Genomic DNA, 24618 nt, shown 5'->3' with positions numbered 1-24618 from the left:
CCCACAGGTTTTGATATGATGTGCTTCCATTTTCATTTGAGTCACAAAATGTTTAATTTTCATCCTTAATTTATTCATTGACCTATTGGTTGTTTAGGAGCATGCTGTTTAATTTTTATGTATTTGTATGCTTTCCCAAATCCCTCTTGTTATTGATTCCCAGTTTTATTTCATGGTAGTTAGAAAAGACACTTGATATGAGTTCAACTTCAAAAATTTGTTGACATCATTGTGTGGCCTAACATATAGTATATCCTGGACAGTGTTCCATGTACTAGTGAAAAGATTGTGTGTTTTGTAGCAGTTGGATAAAGTGTTTTACAAATCTCAGTTATGTCCTTTTGGTCTAGAATGCCGTTTAACTCCTTTGTTTCTTTGTTGATTTTCTGTCTGGATGACTTGTCCATTGTAGAAAGTGGGTTGTTAAAGTTCCCTAATAATATTTATTGCTGTCTACTTCTCCCTTTAGATTTATTAATGTTTATGTACTTGGCTACTCCATGTTGGGTGCATATATATTTATTATTGTTATATCATCTTGCCATCTTGCTGAATTGATCCCTTTATCATTACATAATAACCTTTTTGCCTCATTTTACAATTTTGACTGGAAGTCTGTTTTGTCTGATATAAATATAGCTATTCCTGCTCATTTTTGGTTTCCATTTGCATTGAGTGTCTTTTTCCATCTCTTTACTTACAGTTTACATGTGCCTTTATAGGTTACATGAGTTTTTTGTAGACAGCATATAATTGAGTATTTTTTAAAAATCTATTCAGCTATTCTACATCTTTTAATTTTTTCCATTTACATGCATTGTTATTATTGCTAGATAAAGACATACTTGTGCCATTTTGTTACTTGTTTTTTGGCTGTTTTATTTATTTACTTACCTATTTATCTGAAACAGTGTCTCACTCTCTTGCCCAGTCTGGAGTGCAATGGCACAATCTCAGTTCACTGCAACCTCTGCCTCCCAGGTAATTCTCATGCCTAAGCCTCCCAAGTAGCTGGGATTACAGGAATGTGCCACTACACCTGGCTGATTTTTGTATTTACAGTAGAGATGGGGTTTTGCCATGGTGCCCAGGCTGGTCTTGAACTCCTGGGCTCAAGTGAGCTGCCCACCTTAGCCTCCCAAACTGCTGAGATTACAGGAATGAGCCACCACGCCTAGTTTTTTGTTTTTATTTTATTTTATATTATTTTGTTTTGACAAGGTCGCTGTCTGTCAACAAGTTTTGAATGCATTGATGTGATCATAGCTAACTGAATCCTTTAACTCCTGGGCTTAAGTGATCCTCCTGCCTCAGCCTCCTGAAGTATCTAGGACTGTTGGTACATGCCATCGTGCCCAGCTTTGATTGTTTTTAATTCTGTTCTTCCTTCCTTCCCATCTTCCTTTGTGGTTAAGTGATTTTCTCTGGGAGTGTGTTTTAATTACTTTCTTTTTATTTTTAGTATGTCTATGACAACCTTTCGTTTTGTAGTTACTATGAGGCTTACAAAAAATCTTAGAGCTATAACAAGTTACTTTAAACTGATGGAAACTTAACATTCAGCACAAAGAAAGGAAGCCAATAAAAAAAGTTTAAAACTCTGCACTTTTACTCCATGCCTCCCGTATATTGACTTTTTGTTGGCACAATTTACATCATTTTATATTGCCCATCTCCTAACAAATTGTTGTCGTTAGTTTTGGTAGCTTTGTCTTTTAGTCTTCATACTAAAGATACTGTGGTTTACACACCACAATTGCACTCTTAGAATATTATAAATCTGTCTGTGTACTTACTTTCACCCATGAGTTTCATACCTTCACATATTTTCTTGTTGCATGTTAGCGTCCTTTCCTTTCAGATGAAGAAATCCCTTTAGCATTTCTTGTAAGACAAGTCTGGTGGTGATGACTTCTTTAGCTTTTGTTTGTCTTTGGGTTTTATCTCCCTTCATGTTTGAAGAATAGGTTTGAAGAATACAATTGAAAATAGTATTTTCAATTGGCAGTTATTTTCCTTATGCCCCAACTTTTACAGCTTCCACATGAAGGACAGCATCCTAAGCCTCCTGGCACTAATAGTAAAGGAAACTAGGCATATGTGTTTCTCTAGGTCACAGAACAAAGATGGGGTTTCCATAGAATATGCTTTCTGGGTGTAGTGCACAAAAAAAAGGCTGGAATGCACAGCCCCAATTTTTTTCTCCAGAAGGGGTTTATTGCACTTTTTTTTTTTTTGGACAGAGTCTTGCTCTTGTCGCTTAGACTGGAGTGCAATGGTGTGATCTTGGCTCACAGCAACCTCCCCCTCCTGGGTTCAAGCAATTTTCCTGCCTCAGCCTCCTGAGTAGCTGGGATTACAGGCACCCACCACCACACATGGCTAATTTTTGTATTTTTAATAGAGACGGGCTTCACTACGTTGACCAGGCTGGTCCCGAACTCCTGACCTCAGGTGATCCACCTGCCTCGGCCTCCCAAAGTGCTAGAATTACAGGCATGAGTTACCATACCCAGCCTATTGCACATTTTTTAAGTGGCTACTTGGCAGCTTGACTTCCATTGAACTTGTATTGGTGAGTCAATGGGGTAGACAAACCGTAACCCTCCAAAAGCCTGAGCTGAAGGTTATCACCTCCTGAGCCTTTCCTCTAGCTCCCTCCAGTGATTATTCCAAGTCTACCCATATTTTTTAGAGGTAGTTGATCCACACACCAACTGCCACAACTTGTGTAGTGCTCATAGAAGGGACTGTCTCTTTAATGACCTAGCCTGGGAATCAATGGGGCTGTGCATTTCTGAGTGGCCCTAGACACTGGAAACAAACTGGCAAATATACAATTGGGCCAACTTCCAGTAGCTCTCTCCCCACGAGAGTACAACCTAAACACTAGTAGAGGCATTTGTCACAGATTCCCTCCCTGGCTTAGTGCAGAGAATGGAAGATAAAGGTTCACACTCAGCTTCACCATCATGATAGAAGAAACTGAAATATACATCCAACACCCCCACATTTCCAGCTACATATAAAGTGTTTGGATTCTACCTTACTTGTCTTGGGGTCTTGACAGGACATGGCACATTCTAATCTCCAAGGGGCCACTAAAAACAGAGACAATAGTTTGGACAGACACAAGTAATTAGGAGTCATCTTAAGATCTCTGACCAAGTGAATTGGCAAGATTATTCTCCTTCACTCGTTTAGATTTCACTTGAGAAAAGTTAACATTGCATAGTCAGGGCAGAAGTCATCAATCTAGATGCTAAATATTATATACATGTCTTTCAACATATTCCAGGTTATTTTTTTTTCCATATGTGATATTTTTTTCTAAAAAATCAGTTGCATTCAGTTCCAGGATACTCGTGCGATAAGACTTCCTTGATTCATTTGAACAAAACTGTGCCATTCTCCTTGAGCCACATTTTGTTCTGCTCAGTGTTTCTTGTCAACATCTACTCCATAGGCATGGTCCTGGTCAGAAAGTGAAAAACTCATTTCTGCCCAAGAGTACAAGAAGTGACCTGGCATTGCTGCCAGATAGCAGCAGAGTTGAAAAAGGCCAGTACAGTAAGGAAGATGGCAAGCCATCAAATACCAAAATGTATCTTTCATCCTTCCTTCCCACTGAGGCCATGTCTCATTTCTACCTCTTTGTAAGATATCCACCCACACCAGCAACTCCCAACTGTTATATTGCCGCATAAAATACCCATGTTACAACGTACCTTGTTCTCTTAACTAAAATTTCTTCATTCTAGTCCCTGCCTTTCTCTTAACCTTAGTACAATGATCACAAGTTGAAGAGGGAGAATAGTGTAAGATCAAGTCTGCAAGTTAAACTATAGTCCTGATACTGGAAATCCACAAACAGAAAATCTGAATTATAGATAAGCAAAGATTCAGATTCTGAAGCACTCTTAGATCTTGGGCATCTAATATCTTACCAATATTTAATCAAGAAAGAAGCAGGCAGATGACAGGGGTGCAGGAGGTGGGGGCAAGCAAGATAGAAGAATAACTTTTATTAAATAATGACTTAGTACCAAAAACATGACTGACATTATTAAAAGATCCATATAACAAATATGTGTTGGGAGTTTAGTTCTGCCACTGAACTGTAAAAGCATTATTCCTATTTTATGCCTAAGGAGTCAGAGCTAGAGATACAAAAAGTAATTCACCCAGTGTCCACAGGATTTCAACTCAGATCTACACAAGAAAAGCTCATGTTCATTCTCATATGGCAAAGAGCACAAGGAAGTAAAATAATTTAAGAGACAAGAAAGATCAGAGGAAGAGAACATTCAGGAAAAATTATGTAGCCCCATAATATCGTAAGTCTTCCAAAAAACCATTTTAATTCAAATTATATTAGCCAACAATGTTTGAATATACTTTATAGACAATAAGTTTTTTCACAATATTTTATTTACTCATCTACCAATAAAACTTTTCTAGGAATTCAACAATAAACCAACATTAAAAGCTTTCTAGCATAAATCACCGATTTCCAAGATAGCCACAGGCCATCTTCAAAATACCTTTATTTTTATTATTTGAAAAGGTTTGTGGTTCTGTTTCCTTAAAATGCTGTTTAATTATATATGCTGACATTTTTATAGGTGAAATGATTTGATGTCTAGGATTTTCTTCAAAATAATGTAAGGGTACAGAAGATACATGATAGGTCATCAGTTGATAACTGGTGAGCTGGGTGACAAATACACAAGATTGTTTTACTTCTTATTCTTTTTTTTTTTTTTTTTTTTTTTTTTGAGATGGAGTCTCACTCTGTCACCCAGGCTGGAGGGCAGTGGCGCGATCTCAGCTCACTGCAAGTTCCGCCTTCCAGGTTCACACCTTCTTCTGCCTCAGCCTCCCGAGTAGCTGGGACTACAGGTGCCCGCCACCACGCCCAGCTAATTTTTTGTGTTTTTAGTAGAGACGGGGTTTCACCATGTTAGCCAGGATGGTCTCGATCTCTTGACCTCGTGATCCACCCACCTCGGCCTCCCAAAGTGCTGGGATTACAGGCGTGAGCCACCGCGCCCAGCCTACTCCTTATTCTAAATAGTAAAAAATCTATCACCATGTTTGGGCATAAGCTTTCTCTCCAAGGAAATATTAAATATATTTTTCAGCACTTTTTCTATTTCTTCCTCATTCAGAGTCTTGAACTCTATCAGATCTGTATTGTCCTTGTAATTGAATCTCCTATAGGTGAGGGTGCAGCCCACTAAACAGTGAACCCCATCTGGGGTCTGCAAGGAACAAAATGATTTGCTAGTAAACACAGATGCTGGAGAAGTCTGCAGGTATGTATTCATAGACTCAAAATCTTCAATTGTTCGAGGCTCAAGAGTAAAGGAGTAGATTTTTCGGTATTTGCTGTCTTCTAGGAGATCAGAATTAAGAAATTCTTTATTTGGAATGTACTGGTCTCTTCTGATTTGGTCTAGATACCAGAATCCATTCTCTTCCGTCAAGCGGAAGATGCAAGGCACCTGAGGTTGATCCTTCCCAGAAATTAACTCCAGAGGCTGCCACATCTGGTATGAGCGTCCAAACCCAGCATCGACAATGTAGTTCCTGCCGTCAATGATCACCTGCAGGAGAAGGTGAATCATGCCAGTGCTGTACTTTTTGGCTGGAGTGTTGTAAACATACCCTCCCAACATCGTGGTCTCAAAACCCATAGTGGTCAGAGCCCAGTACAGAAGATGATTGACCTGGAGACACCACCCACCCCGATTTCTTCTCACGACTTGATCAAAAATGGCCTCTAAGCCTAAGTCCATGGCTTCCCCACAATGGATGTTAAGGTTCTCAAAGGGAACAGCTCGGATCTGGTGCTCAAGAATGTCAGTTAATGTTTCCAAGTCCAATTTGTTTCTGGACTTCTTATAGCCAATTCTTTCAAGATATGCTTCAATGTCCATGATCCCCTAAGCAAGGAAAACAAAACGAAAGCAAATCATATTACTTTTACACTTGGATTTGAGTAGGCTAATTATGGCTATATTTTAAATATGTAAAAATACAATGCTTATAAGCATAATAATTATTTCTAGTGCTTTTATTATATAAATTCCTTTTAGACACATAAGTTCAGTTAATAGTCCCAGAATCCTGTAAGAAATGTATTATGTCTTCTTTCAAGTGTGAGAAGTTGGAAATCAAGACTAAATGATGAGTCAAATGATAAACAGCTTGTTCATGGTTCTCTTGGTAATTAACAAAAGAGAGATTCCAATTGGTATTTATTAAAATAGGCTTACAAACATCTTCTGATGCAGGCAGGAGAATCATGCAATAGAGTGTATAGTATCTGTGGTACCTGACCCACTCAATTTCCCTTTTAGCTGAGGCTTATACAAAGTTTCCCACTCAAAGAACTGTATTGATTCACTCATCCATTGATTGATTAACTCAAGAAACAGTTTACTGAATAGCTATAATGTGTTTCCTACTGATCTAGTGCTTGTTTACTCTCAAAAATCTTATAGTGGGAGTTGGAGTGACATACATAGGAAACTGAATACGTGGATAAAACATGCAGTCTGTTAGATTGTAGTAAAATCTACTACTGCCCTAGGAAAACTAAAGAAAGGATTTAGTAAGTGTACAGGGAGAGCTCCAATTTCAAATTAGTTGGTTAAAAAAAAAAAAAAAAAAAACTCAGATTTGAAGCATGCCAGAGAATAAGGCCTAAGGATATGCATGAGGAGGATTGTTCCAAGCAGGAGAACAGAAAATAACAAGGCCCTAAGCTGGAAAATGCCTTGAGCATTCAAAAAACGTTCAGGAAGCCAGGGCAGTTGGAGCACGTGAGTGAGAAGGAGAGTGGATTGAGATGAGATCTGACAGGCAGCTGCAGCCTTGGAGCTAAGACTGGCATTTTGGCTTTTACTCTAAGTGAAGTGAGAAATGTAAATGAGAGAGGCCTGACAGAAAGGTTGTGATTGAGCAATGTTTGCTACAATCAAAGTGATCTTTCTGGCTACTGTATAGAGGATAGGCTGCCCATATTGCGCCTTATGGACAGTCACATGAACTAGGTGGAACCAATTTGAACACATATGCTCTACGACCAGTGCTCAACTCATGGACAACATATGCCCTGTGTAGAGCTGAGACTTCATTGAGGAACTGTTTCTGAAACCTCAGCGTGTACATTCTGCTACAAGGTAGAAGCTGGGGGGTATTCATTCAAAGCTATTGGTGAGAACCTATTGAAGAACAACACTAACAAAGGATTCACCAAGTTTACCAAGAAATGAAAAACAAGAGAAGGTAGAATGAGGAACCACCTCAATGAAGCCAAAAGCTATCTTTTAACTTTCAGGCAATGTGAACCAAAAAAAAAATAAATGCCCCTTATTTTGTTACATCTTTTAGAAAAGGTTTTTTAAACCTGCCATCATGGAGTCTTAATGTTTTGAGACTCTGATTGTAACAGTGCTGTACAGGCCTCAGGTATAACTCTTTTGTAATGTGGTATGGCCTGAGGATGACCTTGTAAAAGGGAGCTGCCGCCAGTTGAATGATAATAAGTGAAGCATCTCTTATTTTCCCTTCTCATAACATTTCTTCTACATTCTCCTATTTTTCCTTTCTGACCCAGCTATCCTCCCCATATTGCCAGTTTCCAACTTTCTCTGTTCCCGATGTCGACAACGTCATTTCTCCTAAATCTATTAGATTGCATTTCTTCTCATCCTAACTTCCACCAGCACCCTTTCTTAACATTTGGTCAAGCTCTAAAGTTCTACCACTCAGAGAGAGAACAAGTTGTATTTAGTCAGACCTTGCCAACCCCTCTGTGCCCCCAACCTAGAATTTGTACTGAGTACGTAAAGAAGAGAGAGAAGCTGATCCAAAAGGAAGAAGGCAGTTTATACATACCTGGACATTTGATTCTTGCTTAGAATATCATTCCTTCTATTAAGAAATTCCTTTATATCTCTTTTATTTGGTGTAACTTGTTTACAAGCATTTGTTTTCCTCTTTTTTCTTTCTTTCTCTCTTGTACTCTCTCTGTTCCCTTCCCTCCATCCTTCCCCTCCTTTTCTTAATTTTTAAGATAAGGTGTTGATTTGGAATTTAGCAACTGCAAGTCCATTTGAAAGAAGTCAGTTTTGTTAGAGGCCTGGATAGAGCAGTATGTTGTAACCAAATCACACTTGAACATTCTGTGGCTGAACATAAGAAATTGTGCATTATTAACGCTGTGCTTCAAGGTGGAATGCTGAAAGCACCTGGAAAGTAGCTCAGGAAAAGAGCTCACTGAAAATACTATTAGCTTTATATATCCACTTGTAAATGTGCAGTGATACATCCCTCCCTCCCTTTCATCTTGATCCTAAATATAAGATTTAAAGGAGGCAGAGTGAACGTGCTTAGGAAGCCTACTGAGAGCTCTCAGAAAGGCGTTAATACCTTTCTTAGTAAGCTGAAAGTAGGTTGAGCTTCAGTTTTAATCCAGAAGACAGAATGCTGCTTCTTCCTGGCTTGAATTCTAGAAATAAGAGAAAAGACAGTTAGAAATATGTAACATGACTTCCTTGAAAACAAAATAATAGTTTTGTAGACCACAAATTATGAAGATTTCCTAAAAATCACAAAACAGAGGGAATGGACTGCACAGTAAAGCGAACATTTGAGTTGTATAAGAAAGTGTGTGGAAACTATAACTATGGAGATGGGAGCAACGCTTCTGGCTTAAGAACCTGGAAGCTGGGAAAGCCACCAGGAGCGGGGCTTCCACACTCCAGAGACAACCCACCAGCTGATGAACTGCCATGAGATCAGCAAGGAAGGCTGAACCAGGCTCCATGCCCCCAATCACTGCCATGACATACACCAAACACATGAAAGACCAGGACGTAGTGCCAGCACCCGGTCTTCCTCTAGGTACAACTATTATTGGGCGTGTTGAGGCAGATAAACAAGGTAAGGCCCTTAATGTATGATGCTACTCAAAAGAAAGAAGGACCATCTACATACAGAAGATCCGCCATCAGAGCATCTCTTGTCATAGTCACCTCCCCTCACCTCCACTAAAAAAAACTGAGGAGTCTGTGAAAGGAAATTAAATTGTGGGACCCCCATACTCATTTAGCCAAAGGAGGAAGTCAAGCTGGTAAGTGCATCATGTAAATCTGCCTCCCCCTTTCTTGGTTCCTGAATAAGATGGCTACAAGATGAAAAGCCACACACCTCCCCCATATTTTGCCCACAGGAAACTCCTAGTGAGCTGTTAAAACTTCACCATGACAAACAAATTGGGAGACATTAATATAATATTGAACCATGAGCTTACAGCTGCCTTAATTGACACAGACACAACTATATCTCTGATCAATCCCACCTTATTTAGAAACCCCATTCCTCAGAGTAATGACAGAATTACCATGGTGGCTGCGTCTAATAAAATGATCTCTTGTTTTAAGTCCAAACCTCTACCTTACCATTCCATCCGGTTCCGCTCCCCTGCCGCAAGCTCTAAGAGTATGTGACATGCTCAGTAGGCACCATACATTTCTTAGATGTCCTGGGGCCCCTGTCAGTCTTTTGAGCCATGATCTCCTTAACATCCATAATGCCCATATCTCTTTTTCATCAAAAAGTGAACTTTTTTTTAGAATTGGGGCCAGGAGACCAAAAATACCGAATTACAAAATGTCCAGACGATGTACCACAATTTAGTACTAGTAATGTTGAAACATCATCTTGTGGCCGGGAAAATGAAATGGAGACACAGAAGGAAGTAATAGGGGAGAAGAGAAAACACTGGAATAAAGAGTGGGAAACAGTAAAACTGCTTTTAGCTTCCCCAGTCTTCCTGCTAACACCAGAAGAGGATGCTTGCTCAAGGATGTCCCCTCCCAGTTATGGTCTCAGTCAATACAGACATAGGGAAAGTATTATCAGCCACTCCAATAAAGGTAGAGATAAACCCAAAGAAACCCCTACGCAACCTTAAACAATACCCTCTATGACAGAAAGTCGTAAATGGAATTGCCCCTATTACACAAGGTTATCTAAAAAGGGGCTCATTATTCCCTGCACAAGCCCCTGCAAGAGCCCTATATTCCCTGTAAAGAAACCGAGCAGGAGAAAATGGAGATTTGTGCAGGACTTGAGGGCAATAAGCACTATTGTAATAGCCAGTCACCCAGTAGTCCCCGACCCACATACCGTTCTATCAGCTATACTCACTACCAGCCAGTATTTCTCAGTGGTGACTCTCTGCAGTGCCTTTTTCAGTATTCCTGTAGATCCAGACAGCCCGTATTTGTTTGCTTTTACTTGGAAAGAATGGCAATATATGTGGGCTGTAATGCCCCAAGGGTATACAGAAAGTCCCACTTACTTTTCCCAAATACTAAAAACTGATTTAGAGGATTTAATTTTTCCCCAGGGCTCAACACTCATTCAGTACGTGGATGACCTTCTCCTTTGTCCAGGCCCAGAATCTTCCTCCCAGGAAGATAGTCTATATTTACTCAGCCAGCAAGGGTACAGAGTCCAAAGACAAACTTCAGCTGTGCTTACTGCAAGTTAAGTATTTGGGGCATATTATCTCGGTCAAAGGACTGAGTATTAACCCTGATAAAGTGAGAAAAACTTTAGCTTTCCCAATGCCCATCACCAAGAAACAACTTAGAGGATTTCTGGGGACTGGCAGGCTGTTGTAGAAACTGGATACCACATTTCTCCTTTATGGCTCACCCTCTATATGCATACCTAAAAAATGAACAACCTGATCTCATCATGTGGACTCCAGAGGGACAATCGGCTATATAACAAATAAAGGAAATTCTAACTAATTCCCCAGCCTCATGGCACCCAAACTACAGATTGCCTTTCTCCCTTTTTGTATGTGAAACTGAAGGTACTGCATCCGGGATACTGACACAGAAACATGGTGATCATCAGAGAGCTGTAGGCTATTATAGCCAACAGCTGGACGCTGTGGCTCGAGGGCCGCCTCCTTGTGTACGAGTAATAACAGCCATCGCCCTTCTGTACAAGTCTGTTGAAGAAATAATTATGGGTTCCCCCCTTACCATTTTTGTGCCACACCCTATTGAGACCCTTCTAAATTCTCGTCATACCCAGTATCTGTCTGTCAACTGGTTAGTCTCTTATGAAATTTTGCTTTTATCATCTCCCAATATTACTATTTCCTGCTCTATAATCTTAATCCAGCCATTCTCTTGCCGGGCCCTTCCGACAACTCCCCTCATGACTGTGTTCTGATGACTGACCAACTTCTCACCCCCAGGACAGACCTCCAAGAGATGCCATTCGATAATGCTGAGATAGAATGGTATACAGATGGGTCTTATTTAAGAGGATAAAATGGAAATTTTAGAGCAGGATATGCGGTGGTTTCCTTACTTGAGGTAACTGAAGCCAGTCCTCTTCCCCAAGCCAGATCGGCTCAAGTGGCCAGACTGACTGCCCTGACTCGAGTTTGTCAAGTGACAAAAGAGAAGGCTGCACACATTTGCACTGACAGCTGCTACGCTTTTGGGGTTGCTCGTGCCTTTGGGATGCTATGGAAAGAGAGAGGGTATTTAACCTCCTCAGGGCAACCCATAGAAAATGGACAGCAAGTATCAGAGCTGTTACAAGCTATTCTAAAACCAAAACATTTGACAATTATAAAAATCCCAGGTCACTCAAAATTAGACACCACAGAGTCAGGGTAACCAATTGGTTGAACCCACAGCTAAGAGAGTAGCATCTGAGCCACCAGGTATGTTACATAAAATGCAGAGTCCCTGCATTTTTCCTCTGCCTCTTTTGTTTATGTCGTCTGCAAAAAATGCAGATTCACGGAGTCAGACAAAGCCATGAATGACCATTTTCCTCCCAACCCCGCTCTTACATGAAAACTGTGCTTCTTGATACCCCATCCTTTCCCCTTTAAATTTGTAGCCCTCAAAATCATCTTCAGAGAAAGGCATAGCTCTCTCTCCCAGGCCCACATCCTTAACTTTGGCAAATAAATCTCCTAAAATGATTGAGATTCGTCTCGTCATTTTCCTCGATTCACAAGTCTACGCCAATCCCAGTTGGACATCTCACCAGCTGCACCAGATTCAAGCAACAAAAAAAAGTTGGAAACAGAGCTATATACACATAAAAATGATGAAAACAAACAAAATGAAAATACTATGAGATTGAGATTAGAAGAAAAGACATAACATGCAGAAGTTATATACGAAAAAACCACAACCAATTTAAGAAGAAAAATAAACTGAAAAAAAATTTTTGTAAAGGTATCTGGGGCTATGGACCATGTAAAATAAACTCAATAACAAACAGCTAAAAATAAAGTGGTAAATAATAGTTTTATGAAAGGAAAGATTTCATACCTTAGAATACTCATTAAGGACAGAAATGGAACTAATTAATGATCAACAGACTACATAATTAATGATGAACAGAAAGGAACTATATAGATACAATGTCATATCACATTGCTTATGTGGAAGGAAAGCTTGATATTCATACTAAAGGCTAATTAAATGATAAAGCAATTAAGATAGAATCTAATAGAAAGCAGTCAAGGACAAGCCAATGCAAAGACAATTGGTGCTGCTGAAGAGAACGCAAAAAGTGCAATTGAAAAATGTATGGCACTATTCACAATAGCAAAGACACAGAATCAACCTAAATGCCCATCAGTGACAGAATGGATCAAGAAAATGTGGTACTTATACACCATGGAATACGATGCAGCCACTAAAAAGAACAAGATCATGTCTTTAATGAAAACATGGATGGAGCTGGAAGCTATTATCCTTAGCAAACTAACATAGGAGCAGGAAATGAAACACTGCATGTTCTCACTTATAAGTGGGAGCTAAATGATGAGAATTAACACAAAGAAGGAAAGAACACACACTGGGGCCTTTCACAGGTTGGAGGGTGGGAGGAGGGAGAGGATCAGGAAAAATTACTAATGGGTACTGGGCTTAACACCCGGGTGACAAAATCTGTACAACAAACCCCCATGACACAAGTTTACCTATATAACAAACCTGTACCTGTACCCCTGGATTTGAAAGTTAAAAAAAAGAAAAATGTATGTAAAGATAAATATTTTCCTGAAATGATGAAAACATTGAAGCTGAAAAACAAAAGAGAAAATTCTGGAAAAGTTCGATACAACATGTTTGCCCCTGGAATATATTTTTGTTAAATTTTTAAAAGTCAAAATTAAAGACAACTACTCAAGCATCTGGCAGAGAAATAAAATATTTCATAAAAGAGAAAACATCAGGCCAGCAAGAGAATGTTACACAGAAATATCCATTGGTGAAGTAATAGAAGTATATCTTCAAAGTATTGAAGGGAAAGTGTGTGCTCCAAATATTCTGGCTAGTATTTCACTTGATCATAAAGGCAACATGAATATAAAGGTAATAACAAACATAAAAGAGCTTGAGAAATGCAATAACTGAGGTGTCCTGATAGTTTCTGTTTCATGGCCAGTGAACAAGCAGATGAATATGAAAACCGAGAAGTAGAGGGGTCACAGTAAGGGAGTGCTGGTGAACACTGACTCCTTTCAATACAGAACAAAGAGTAGAAAAGTTATGAGAGTTATGGCTTTTGAATGAGTCATTTGGGCTTATATGGAGATAGAAATATGAAGTTAAAAATTAAATCTGGGCCGGGCACGGTGGCTCAAGCCTGTAATCCCAGCCCTTTGGGAGGCCGAGGCGGGCGGATCACGAGGTCAGGAGATCGAGACCATCCTGGCTAACACAGTGAAACCCCATCTCTACTTAAAACACACACACACACACACACACACACACACACACACACAAAATTAAATCTGAAGATTAAGAAAGACCAGAGTCTAGGAGAGTCCAATCCAGTACTGTCAACACTGGGATTGTTAAAAGATCATTTTTTAGGTATAACGTTTTTTAAGGTTTATTAGATAGCAATTCATGAGTCAGGCAGCACCAGACCACGGGTGGCTCAATGCTCTGCTGAGGAAAGGGGAGGGCAGGAGAGAAATGTTTATAAACTGTTTGCAGGAGTGAGACAAGGAAAAGCTTTTTGGTTGGTTAGAGTGCAAAGTCCCTAGTTAGAGGTTAGTTGACAGTTTCTGATTGGTGAAGTCTCTAGTTTTCTACTGTTTACTGGTAAACAGTAAAAAGAATGAAAATGAAACCACAGGAGTCACCCAGTCTGATGGCCCCCAATTAAAAGATTTTTAATGGGACATATTCTGGTTAAATTATTGAAATGTAAAGGCAAGACCTATCTAGGTATAATAAAATGAGGGGGGTAGCGCTTGAAGAGAACTGGAGAGTGCATTCCCTGTCTAAAGTTTTTTAGACAAAAAAATTGAAAAAAAAAACATATATATATATGACGACTCAAATGAGACCCCTAGACCTATTGGGTCTGGGCGCAACGGCTCACACCTATAATCCCAGGACTTTGGGAGGCCGAGGCGAGTGGATCACTTGAGGTCAGGAGTTCAAGACCAGCCTGGCCAACACGGTGAAACCCCATCTCTAATAAAAAATTTAAAAAAAAAAAAAAAAAAAAGCCAGGTGTGGTGGCACATGCCTGTAGTCCCAGCTATTCGAGAGGCTGAGGCAGGAGAACCACCTGAACCCGGGAGGTGGAGGTTGCAGTGAGCTGAGATCGTGCCACTGCACTCCAGCCTGAGCAACAGAATGAGACTCTGTCTGAAAACAAACCAACCAACCAACCTATTGGTTTCCACTGTAGGTATGGAAGCGTATAAAATAGAGCCTGCTCAGGGTACCTAAGAGGGAACACGGGGCTGGCTGGCAAGGATTCAGGACTGGGGTTAGCGCAGGAAGAATACTTTCAATAACTTACCTGGATCCCTTCAGATCTCTTTTACCATCTCGCAGTGCCCCTGGCCGGCCTTCTGTGTTCTACTTTAGGACCTGTACCCTAGACTCTCTTTGGAGCACTCCCAAGGGCTCCTGAAGCTGCTTTGCCCTCCTTTGCAGAGAGCTAGAAGTGCCAGGGATTTATGTCCTGCCAGGGCAGTGCTGGATCAATGACTTAGTAGGAGGTCTGGAAAGCCTAGTGCCCTTGCCTTGCGTCTGGACGCACTTCAGAGTTGCAATTCACATCCAGGCTGCAGCTGGGGCTCTCCCAGCACTTCCTTCAGTTTCTCACACATGGATTCTTGTCTTGGTTTCTGGTTTGGGGGAACCTGACTTAAGTCACCTGGGTGGACATTTTGGAGAGCTGTGTAAAAGAAAGGTAAGATACACAGAATGAGGCAACTTCTAGAGGTCCCTGGATGTTGGGCAAAATGCTTGTGTTTTTCTGCAGAGTTCATGAATGTTGTTTAGTTGAATGATCAATATTCAACAGTTGACCAACTATTGGGACTTATCCCTACGTGACTTGGCACTTCAATAATAAATCACATTATCGGATGTGGTACCCCTGGAGAGCAGGTTGATACGCAGATCTCATTGTTCAATTCCAGGTCCCTAGAATCTATATATGTTAAATACACAGCAGTGGTTTTCTTTTTCTTTATCGCTAAAGAAACCTTTATTCTTTCTCTTAAAAAAGTTATAAACAAGAGCCCAACATAGAAGAATTAAAAGCAGATTAACACAGAGGTAGCCTGCCTATGAGATGTTATGCCTTAAGGCTACAATTAGCACAAGTACAATTGTGGACTGAGATAAAATCATCTACACGTGCGCATAGATTTCTGGCATTAATAATTAGAAGAATTTTAAGGAGAGCCAATGAGTGGCTTTTCTTATTCTTTCTCTTTTGTCTCTACCACCATGGAAGAAGGGCATGGAATCCCACTAAATTGACACTACAACCTAGCCCCCTCCAAAGCCAGCCTATTGAGTCTCTGGAAGAATAGGGGTTGCTGGAGTAGCCACACCTAAAGACCATCATTCAACAGTTGTTCATGTCCACAAGGCCACTCACTGCTCCCAGTTAATGCCGACTGGGGCCAGGCAGGTAGTGGAGGGTACTTGCAGCAGGCCAGGAAAACAAATCTAGAGAAAAACAGCTGCCACTGCTGAAGACGGCAAAGGCCAGACAAAATAAGTCTCTGGGCAGCGTGCAGGTAGAAAGTTGGCAGTTAAAAAGTTCCTTTTGAGGAGGAAGGTGTGGTCACCTGTTCTGAGTTTCAAGCATTCGAGAGCAAACAGTATGTCTGATTTTTTGTTTGTTTGTTTTTTAATTAGAAAAGTACAAACAAGTATACCATTGTAGTGGGCATCGTGTCAGGGCATGGGAGCAGCATCCAGGGAAGAAAGCCCATCGGGCCCTCAGCTCCTGAGGCTGGCTGTCTGGGCCAGTCTCCTCTCTTCTGTGGAATTCTGCAAGTCCATGTTCAGCGGGTGATGCTCTCAGTCTGACAGTGAAGGAGTTAATTTTTTTTTTGTCATTCATGCCTCCTGGAGACCCTCTCCACTAAGCGTCCTTCAGCCATGATAAAACTTCGTCCCTGGTATGGCGGCTCACACCTGTAATCCCAGCACATTAGGAGGCCAAGGCGGGTGGATCACTTGAGGTCAGGAGTTTCAGACCAGCCTAGCCAAGATGGTGAAACCCCATCTCTACTAAAAATGCAAAAATTAACCCCATCTCTGCTAAAAATACAAAAATTAGCCAGGCACGGTGGCGGGTGCCTGTAATCCCAGCGACTCAGGAGGCTGAGGTAGGAGAATCACTTGAACTCAGGAGGAGGAGGTTGCAGTGAGCTGAGATCGTGCCACTGCACTCCAGCCTGGGCAACTGGGCAAGGTTCTGTCTCAAAAAAACAAAAACTTCCTTCTGGAATTCCCATAGGCATTGCAAACAACAGAAATCAATCTTTCTGGACATCCGGGATCTTTAGGGGCTTTTTATCAGCCAGTGCAAGAGAAGCAGGAATTGTTAGGAGCTTGCTGCCTGTTGGACTAACTGGATCCTTTGGGACGCACACCACTGGGGACAGAGGAGGGTCAGCATCATGGTTACAAGTAACCAAGAGGGAAATCCTGTTGAGAACGTTGCCTTAAACACATCGGCTATCTTTTAATACATGTATTTAATCCTCACAACTCCTTTAAGTAAGCAGTACTCATAGCTCCATTTTACTGAAAAAGAAACTGAGTTTTAGGGAAACTAAGTGACTAGGCCAAGTTCTCGCAGCTATAAAGCGGCTGTGACTCTAAACCCAACAGTTTGAATCAGGGACCTGTAACTGTCACCACTATGATGTGGAGTAGTGACAGCATTAGCTTCCAAGTATGTGCCAGTCAGACTTTCTGAACAACCTTATACTTGAAATGTGGACATCGTGTAGAATCTACTCTCCTGTACTCACACTTGACATAGGATTAAACCCCAGTTACCAAGTACGCTGCAAGACCCTTACAGATTTCCACTTACCAGGTTATTTCAGCGGCAACCAGGAACCGGACTGAATGCAGTCCTCCCACATCCAACGTCTATGAGGAAGTGCTCTCACTTTCAAAGTCTGCAGGGGAAGTGCTCTCATTGGATGTCCACATGGCCCCGCCCCCAGAGTCACCTCCCTGGTTACCCCAGGGAGCCCTGGGAAATGTAGTTGCAGGGCCTCAGGTTGCTCCTGTGGACCCCTTATTCATATCTTTCCATTAAAAAAGTGTGGAGAGTTGTACTGTCCGATTATCCCCATGCCACTGGCTGGGAGGACTGTGCCCTTGTATTTCACCTGGTTCCTGCTCTCTGGGAGCCTGACACCAGATGTCCCATGTGTGATGTGGAACGTGAGAGCTTGGAACAGGTCCAGGAAAAGCAGAACTGGTAGCCTAGAGGAGGCAAAAGAGGAAGATGGAAGGCTTTAATCACGCTCCCAGTTTATGGCTTACTTTCTTCATCAATTCCCATTAGGCCTCTTTTAAAACTTTTTCTTCCCTTCATCCGTCATCCTCATTCCCACTGGCCTCTTTACCTGAAGGCACTGGGTAATGTGTCTGAAATAGCTCCATGTCTGGGGCATGAGGGTGATATATGTCATATGGCTTTGTTTATGCTGGTGTACTTTATTTACATTCATGTTATTGATCTACAACTCTTGCTGTTTCTTATGCATTTTTCTCTATACAATATAACTTTTGTTTCTTTATTCACACATAATGTATATGTTACAGGGTACAATGTGACGTTCTGATACATGTATACGTTGCGTAATGATCAAATCATGATAATTAGCACATCTTTGTTTTGAGGACATTCCACCAGTGAGTATTGCCTTGTACTGTGTTTTCGGCACCTACTGTTGTGGAACATGCCTCTGGCGTCCTACCGTGTGAACTCGGGACTCTATGGGAAGGCTTTCTCTTGGCATGTCCTCAGGCAAGCTAGACAGACTCGAAAACTAAGGGGCTGGGACCACTACTCAGCCCAGGATGATGGGAGTCGGAGGCTAAATATCTTTGTGCTGTACCTGGTCAGGTGGAATTACTCTTACGCTTGTATAACACTGCCTCCTGGTGTTGTCCAGTGGAATTATGCTCCCTTTGTTCACAGGTAACTTGCCAATAATGCACCCTTTATCGATTCTCAAACTGCCCTGGCCTCATTGTCCCACTCTTGCACCGGTGCATCCTTAAATCATCTCCCAAATAATCTACCTGAATGCAAATCCTTGTTTTAGGGTCTGGTCGAAAGCCACTTTAGCTAGGTGGTTGTGAAGTGGATGGGAACTTGGATTCCTCCTGCTGAGGTAGCATTCCCCTCTGACCCAGGGTGGGTCTAAATACTCCCTCTGTGGCCTCCAGCGTAGAATCAAGGGCCTTGGAGGCTCTGCCCAGTGCTGTGTTCCACTGCAGTGGGGTCAGCGCTAGGCTCCAGTGCAAAATCCCACACTAACGTTCCTTTTACTTCCTAAGGAGGTAGATTCTGTCTACTGTGCACTGTGCTGCCTGGGCTCGTGAGGATACTTGTTGAACTTGACGTCCCTGCAGGGAAATGAGTACGGGAGGGTTCTATTTGGCCACCTTGTTCCACCCTCTATTTTATTTTATTTTATTTTTTTTTGATGCTATTGTGATGGATTGTGTTTTCCTGATTTCTTTTTCACATCGATCATTATTGGTGTAAAGAAATGCAACTGATTTTTATATGTTGATTCTGTATCCTGCTACTTTACTGGATTTATTCTAACAAATTTTATGAAGTGTTTTGAAGTGTTTTGAGTTTTCTATATGTAGGATCATGTCATCAGCAAATAGAAAAAAAATTTACTTTTTCCTTTTAAGCTTATTTTTTACCTTTTTTTTTTTTTTTTTTTTTTTGGTTTTTTATTTTAAGTCCTGGGGTACATGTGTAGGATGTGCAGGTTTGTTATATAGGTAAATGTGTGCCATGGTAGTTTGCTGCACCTATCAACCCATCATCTAAGTATTAAGCCCATCATGTATTAGCTATTTTTCCTGATGCTCTCCCCTCCCTGCGCCCTCACCCTCGTCACCCTGACAGGCCCTAGTGTGTGTTGTTCCCCTCCCTACGTCCATGTGTTCTCATTGTTCAGCTCCCACTTATGAGTCAGAACATGCAGTGTTTGGTTTTCTGCTCCTGTGTTAGTTTACTGAGAATAATGGCTTTCAACTCCACCCATGTCTCTGCAAAGGACATGATCTCATTCGTTTTTATGGTTGCGTAGTATTCCATGGTCTATATGTACTGCATTTTCTTTGTTTGTCAGTGATGGGCATTTGGGTTGATTCCATGTCTTTGCTATTGTGAAAAGAGCTGCAATGAACATATACATACATGTATCTTTATAACAGAATGATTTATATTCCTTCGGGTATATACCCAGGAATGAGATTGCTGGGTCAAATGGTATTTCTGATTCTAGGTCTTTGAGGAATTGCCACACCATTTTCCACAATGATTGAACTAACTCACACTCCTATCAACAGTGGAAAGGCATTCCTATCTCTCTACAGCCTCACTGGCATCTGTTTTTCTTGATGTTTTAATGATCACCATTATGACTGGCATGAGATGGATATCTCACTGTGGTTATGACTTGCATTTCTCTAATGATCAGTGATGTTGAGCTCATGGATAGGAAAAATCAGTATATTGTGAAAATGGTCATACTGCCCAAAGTAATTTATAATTTCTGTGCTATTCTCATCAAGCTACCACTGACATTCTTCAAAGAATTAGAAAAATAAACTATTTTAAAATTCATGTGGAACCAAAAAAAGAGCCTGGATAGCTAAGACAATCCTAAGCAAAAAGAACAAAGCTGGAGGCATCACACTACCCAACTTCAAATCATACTACAAAGTTACAGTAACAAAAACAGCATGGTACTGATACAAAAACAGACATATAGACTAATGGAACAGAATAGAGAACTCAAAAATAAGACCACACATCTACAACCATCTAATCTGCAACAAACATGACAAAAAGAAGCAATGGAGAAATGATTCCCTATTTAATAAATAATGCTAGGCGAACTGGCTAGCCATACACAGAAAATTGAAACTAGACTCCTTCCTTAAGCCTTATACAAAAATTAAGTCAAGATGGATTAAAGACTTAAATATAAAACCCAAAACTATAAAAACCCTCGAAGAAAATCTAGGCAGCACCATCCGGGAAATAGACATGGGCAAAGATTTCATGATGAAAACATCAAAAGCAATTGCAACAAAAGCAAAAATTGACAAATGGGATCTAATTAAACGAAAGAGCTTCTAAACAGCAAAAGAAACTATCGTCAGAGTGAACAAATAACCTACAGAAAGGGAGAAAATATTTGCAGTCCATCCATCAAAGGTCTAATATCCAGCGTCTATAAGGAACTTAAGTTTACAAGAAAAAAAACAAGCAACCCCATTAAAAAGTGGGCAAAGGACATGAACAGACACTTCTCAGAAGAAGACATTTATGTGGCCAACACACATATGAAAAAAGGGCTTATGTACTTTTTTTTTTTTTTCTGGACTAATTCCTCTTGCTCATACATCCAGTCCTATATTCAATAGAAATGGCAAGAGTGGGCATTTTTGCCTTGTAAAGATCTTAGAAGAATAGCATTCAGTTTTTCCCACGTTAACAGTAAGAAGTTTTTGAGTAGGGGCAAAATGGCTGACCAGATGCAGCCAGGTAAAACAGCTGCCACCAAGGGACCAAGATGACTGGTATACTCCTGGCAGATCTTCAGAGGGAAGGCACTGAGAGTGAACAGAGGGAACACACAGAAGCTGGACTGAGAGGAGGAAATCTGGGAACCCTACACGGGGCTACTGCATACCTGGTCTTGTTCCTGTGCCCCAGCAGCTCCAGGGGAACAGGTGAGTTGAACTGGGATGGAGCAACTGGTTTTCACCACGGGTCTCTGGAACTCCAGCAGAAGGAGACCCTTCAGCCACCAGAGACACAAGTTGGCAGGGAGAGCTGCTTAGAGAAGAGGTAGGGGGCTGCAAACTAGCTGATGTAGAGCCCAGAGGGTTTGGTCCAGGAGCATCTGTAGCAGAGCATGGCCAGGGATGGCCATCACCCTAGGCTCAACTTGCTCCCATAGGAGACTTTAGCCCTTGGAGAACTGTCAGTCCTGAACCCTGAAGGGTGGTCTAGCCCATCAAATAGGGCCAGTCCAACCTGAGCACCCCTCGGTCTGCTGGCCTCTCCCAGGGCCCCAGCCTGGCCACACCTGCTTGCAGGGCTGCCTCAGGTGCCCTGGGGGCTACATCATAGCTTCTGTGCTGGCACACTATACCTAACCTGCAAGTAGCTCCAACATGGCGGCCCCCATGCCTACGCACCAGCCTGCATGCCCCCGCTCCACATTGCAGCTTCCCCAGGGCCCAGTGCAACTTCAAGGTCTCTACAAGTCTCCCCTAGATTTTTTTTTCATGTAATATCAAAGATGGCAAAAGGAAGGAAGAACAGGCATGGAAGGAAATGGAAGAACAAGTTACAAAGGCAAAAATCACGCCAACAAGAAAGGCACCAAACATAAAAAACTTTTTTTTTTTTTTGAGACAGTCTTGTTCTGTCACCCAGGCTGGAGTGCAATGTTGCAGTCTTGGCTCACTGCAACCTCCACCTCCTGAGTTCAAACGATTCTCCTCTCTCAGCCTCCCAACTAGCTGAGACTACAGATGTGTGCCACCACACCTGGCTAATGTTTGTATTTTTAGTAGAGACGGGGTTTCACTACGTTGGCCAGGCTGGTCTGGAATTCCTGACCTCAAGTAATCCACCTGCCTCGGCTTCCCAAAGTTCTGCAATTACAGTCATGAGCCACCTCACCAAAAAAAAAAAAAAAAAAGTCTTAAAGGAGATTTCAGTTGACTAAAAGTAGAAGGCCTTTAAAAAAAAAAAAAAAAGAAAGAGAAAAAGAAAAGAAGAAAAGAAAACACTATATCATGAATATCAGCTTTTAATTAAGCTGACTTCTGACGATAGAGCTCAGAAAAGCTTTTTTCTCTAATTGTAAATCCTAGTCAAGTTGTTTTACTTTCACATCTGCTGTGAGCTGAGCTTCCATCACCAAACAGGCAGCCCACACAAGTGACCATTTCACTGTGTGGTGCTCTCACTACAAAAAGAAATGGTTACCACGTGAGGTGATGGATGTGCTAATTAGCTTTATTATGATAATCATTTCACAGCACATATATGTGTCAAAACATCACATGGTACACTTTAAATATGTACAATTTTTTTTTTTTTTTTGTCAATTATACCTCCATCCTACTGGGGAAAAATAAAACCTTTAAACACTGAGCACAGTTTAAAACTTTGCAATGACTCTTAACTGACACAAGTTCAATTTCAGTTTTACTTTTCAGAAATAACGTTTATTGCTGGAAAGAGTGATTTAACCTCAATACTACTGAGAGCTCCTGATATTCCCTTTAGGAATCCTAATTTACTACAAGAGTAATTCTCTGATAGAAGGGGATTTAAGAATCTTATGTGGGTAGGAAGGACTGTTGTAGTTGAACAAACCCCATTCATAACTCATGACCCTGAGGGACAAGTGTAGGTAACTGGAAGATACTAACTTAATGATCATCCTCTCTCATAATGTTTTTCTCTGATTGTGTCAAAATGTATGCTTTCAGTAGAGGGCACCTCACATGAATCTTTCATGTTTCACTTCATTGATTTCTCTGATTTTGGAGGAAGAAAAGTAGATTTTTTTCCTAGATTGGAAAGTCTCTGCTGTTAATTTCAATTCAAGGAAATGGTCCATAAATTTAAAATGTATCACTTCTAGAAGTTCTATAAGGCATGGTATCTCTAAAATTTGTTTTGGGTTTACTTTTTTATTTATTTTTTGCCTTTGCTAGCAATTTTAGTAACTATATTTTTTCTAAATTATTTTGGCATCCCTTGTTGTCTCATCATGCATATATAAATGATTTTAGTTCTTCCTAAAAATAATTTCAACATCTCAAAAGAAAAGAAAGCATAAACATACTTCCCAGAACCCATCCCTCTAGCAGATCCCCCTTCGTGTCTTATTGGTCAGAACCAGGTTACATGTCTATCCCTGAAAATCAGCTGCTGACAGGAAATGGGATTATCATGATTAGTCTAGTCTAATCAATATTTACTCCTAAACAGAGAATAGAGTGACCTTCCCTGAATAAAATAAGGTTCTAACAGCAAGAACAATGAGAGAAAGAATGAGGTTTAGACAAACCGCCACACCAAGTTTTAACACTTTTATCAGGACCCTCACGAAAGTGTAGAACATACCAGTGTTTCTGAATCTCAGCACTACTGACACTCCGGCTGGATGAGCCTTTGTTGTGAGGGGCTGTCCTGTGCATTGTTTAGCAGCATCCCTGGTCTCACCCACTAGATGGCAATAGCACTACCTAGTGGTAACAACCAACAATGTCTCCAGACACTGCCAGTGTCTGCTAGAGGTGGAGAAATCACTCCTGGTTGAGGATCACAGAATTAGACTAAGAAGTCTACTGAGTTACCCCCGATGGCTGTATGGTGTCTTTATGTACTTCAGTGAATTTAGTAAATTATAGAGTGGGAATAATAAAAAGTATCTGTGTCACAAAATTGCTTAATAATTGATATGGTTTGGTTCCGTGTCCCCAACCCAATCTCATCTCAAATTGTAATCTCCACATGTCAGTGGAGGGACCAGGTAGGAGGCGATTGGATCGCGGGGGTGGTTCATGGATCATGGGGTGGTTTCCCGCATGCTATTCTCATAATAGTGAGTGAGTTCTCATGAGAGCTGATGGCTTTAAAACCATCAGGTGGAAGGTGCCTGCTTCCCCTTTTCGTTCTGCCATGATTGTAAGTTTCCTGAGACCTCCTAGCCATGCTTTCTGTTAAGCCTGCGGAGCTGTAGAGACAATGAACCCTCTTTCCTTCATAATTTCCCAGTCTCGGGTAGTATTCCTTTTTTTTTTTTTTTTTTTTTTTTTTTTGAGACGGAGTCTGGCTCTGTTGCCCAGGCTGGAGTGCAGTGGCACGATCTCGGCTCACTACAAGCTCCGCCTCCCGGGTTCACGCCATTCTCCTGCCTCAGCCTCCCGAGTAGTTGGGACTACAGGCGCCCGCCACGGCGCCCGGCTA

General features: G+C 41.2%; 1 protein-coding gene across 5 annotated transcripts; it reads right to left on the bottom strand.

Moving 5' to 3' along the window:
* Positions 1–4413: 4413 nt before the first annotated feature.
* NAT1 (N-acetyltransferase 1) lies at positions 4414–17843 on the bottom strand. Of its 5 annotated transcripts, XM_077943112.1 has the most exons (5): positions 17443–17552; positions 16271–16532; positions 14893–15273; positions 8443–8521; positions 4414–5948 (listed from the first exon to the last, which is right to left on the bottom strand). In XM_077943112.1, exon 5 carries the CDS (start codon positions 5940–5942, stop codon positions 5070–5072), a length of 873 nt encoding a protein of 290 aa, XP_077799238.1. In that variant the 5' UTR covers positions 5943–5948; positions 8443–8521; positions 14893–15273; positions 16271–16532; positions 17443–17552; the 3' UTR covers positions 4414–5069. The 5 variants fall into 5 exon arrangements, with proteins under 5 accessions (XP_077799238.1, XP_015000352.2, XP_028708252.2 ...); XM_015144866.3 differs by lacking the exon at positions 16271–16532 and having other exon boundaries at positions 17443–17843; XM_028852419.2 differs by lacking the exon at positions 14893–15273.
* Positions 17844–24618: the final 6775 nt, after the last annotated feature.

The sequence above is a fragment of the Macaca mulatta genome, chromosome 8 (genome assembly GCF_049350105.2).
Source record: "Macaca mulatta isolate MMU2019108-1 chromosome 8, T2T-MMU8v2.0, whole genome shotgun sequence".
Classification (NCBI taxonomy): domain Eukaryota; kingdom Metazoa; phylum Chordata; class Mammalia; order Primates; family Cercopithecidae; genus Macaca; species Macaca mulatta.
Note: the sequence above shows the minus strand (reverse complement) of the source record. Positions and strands in the feature narration are given on the sequence as shown.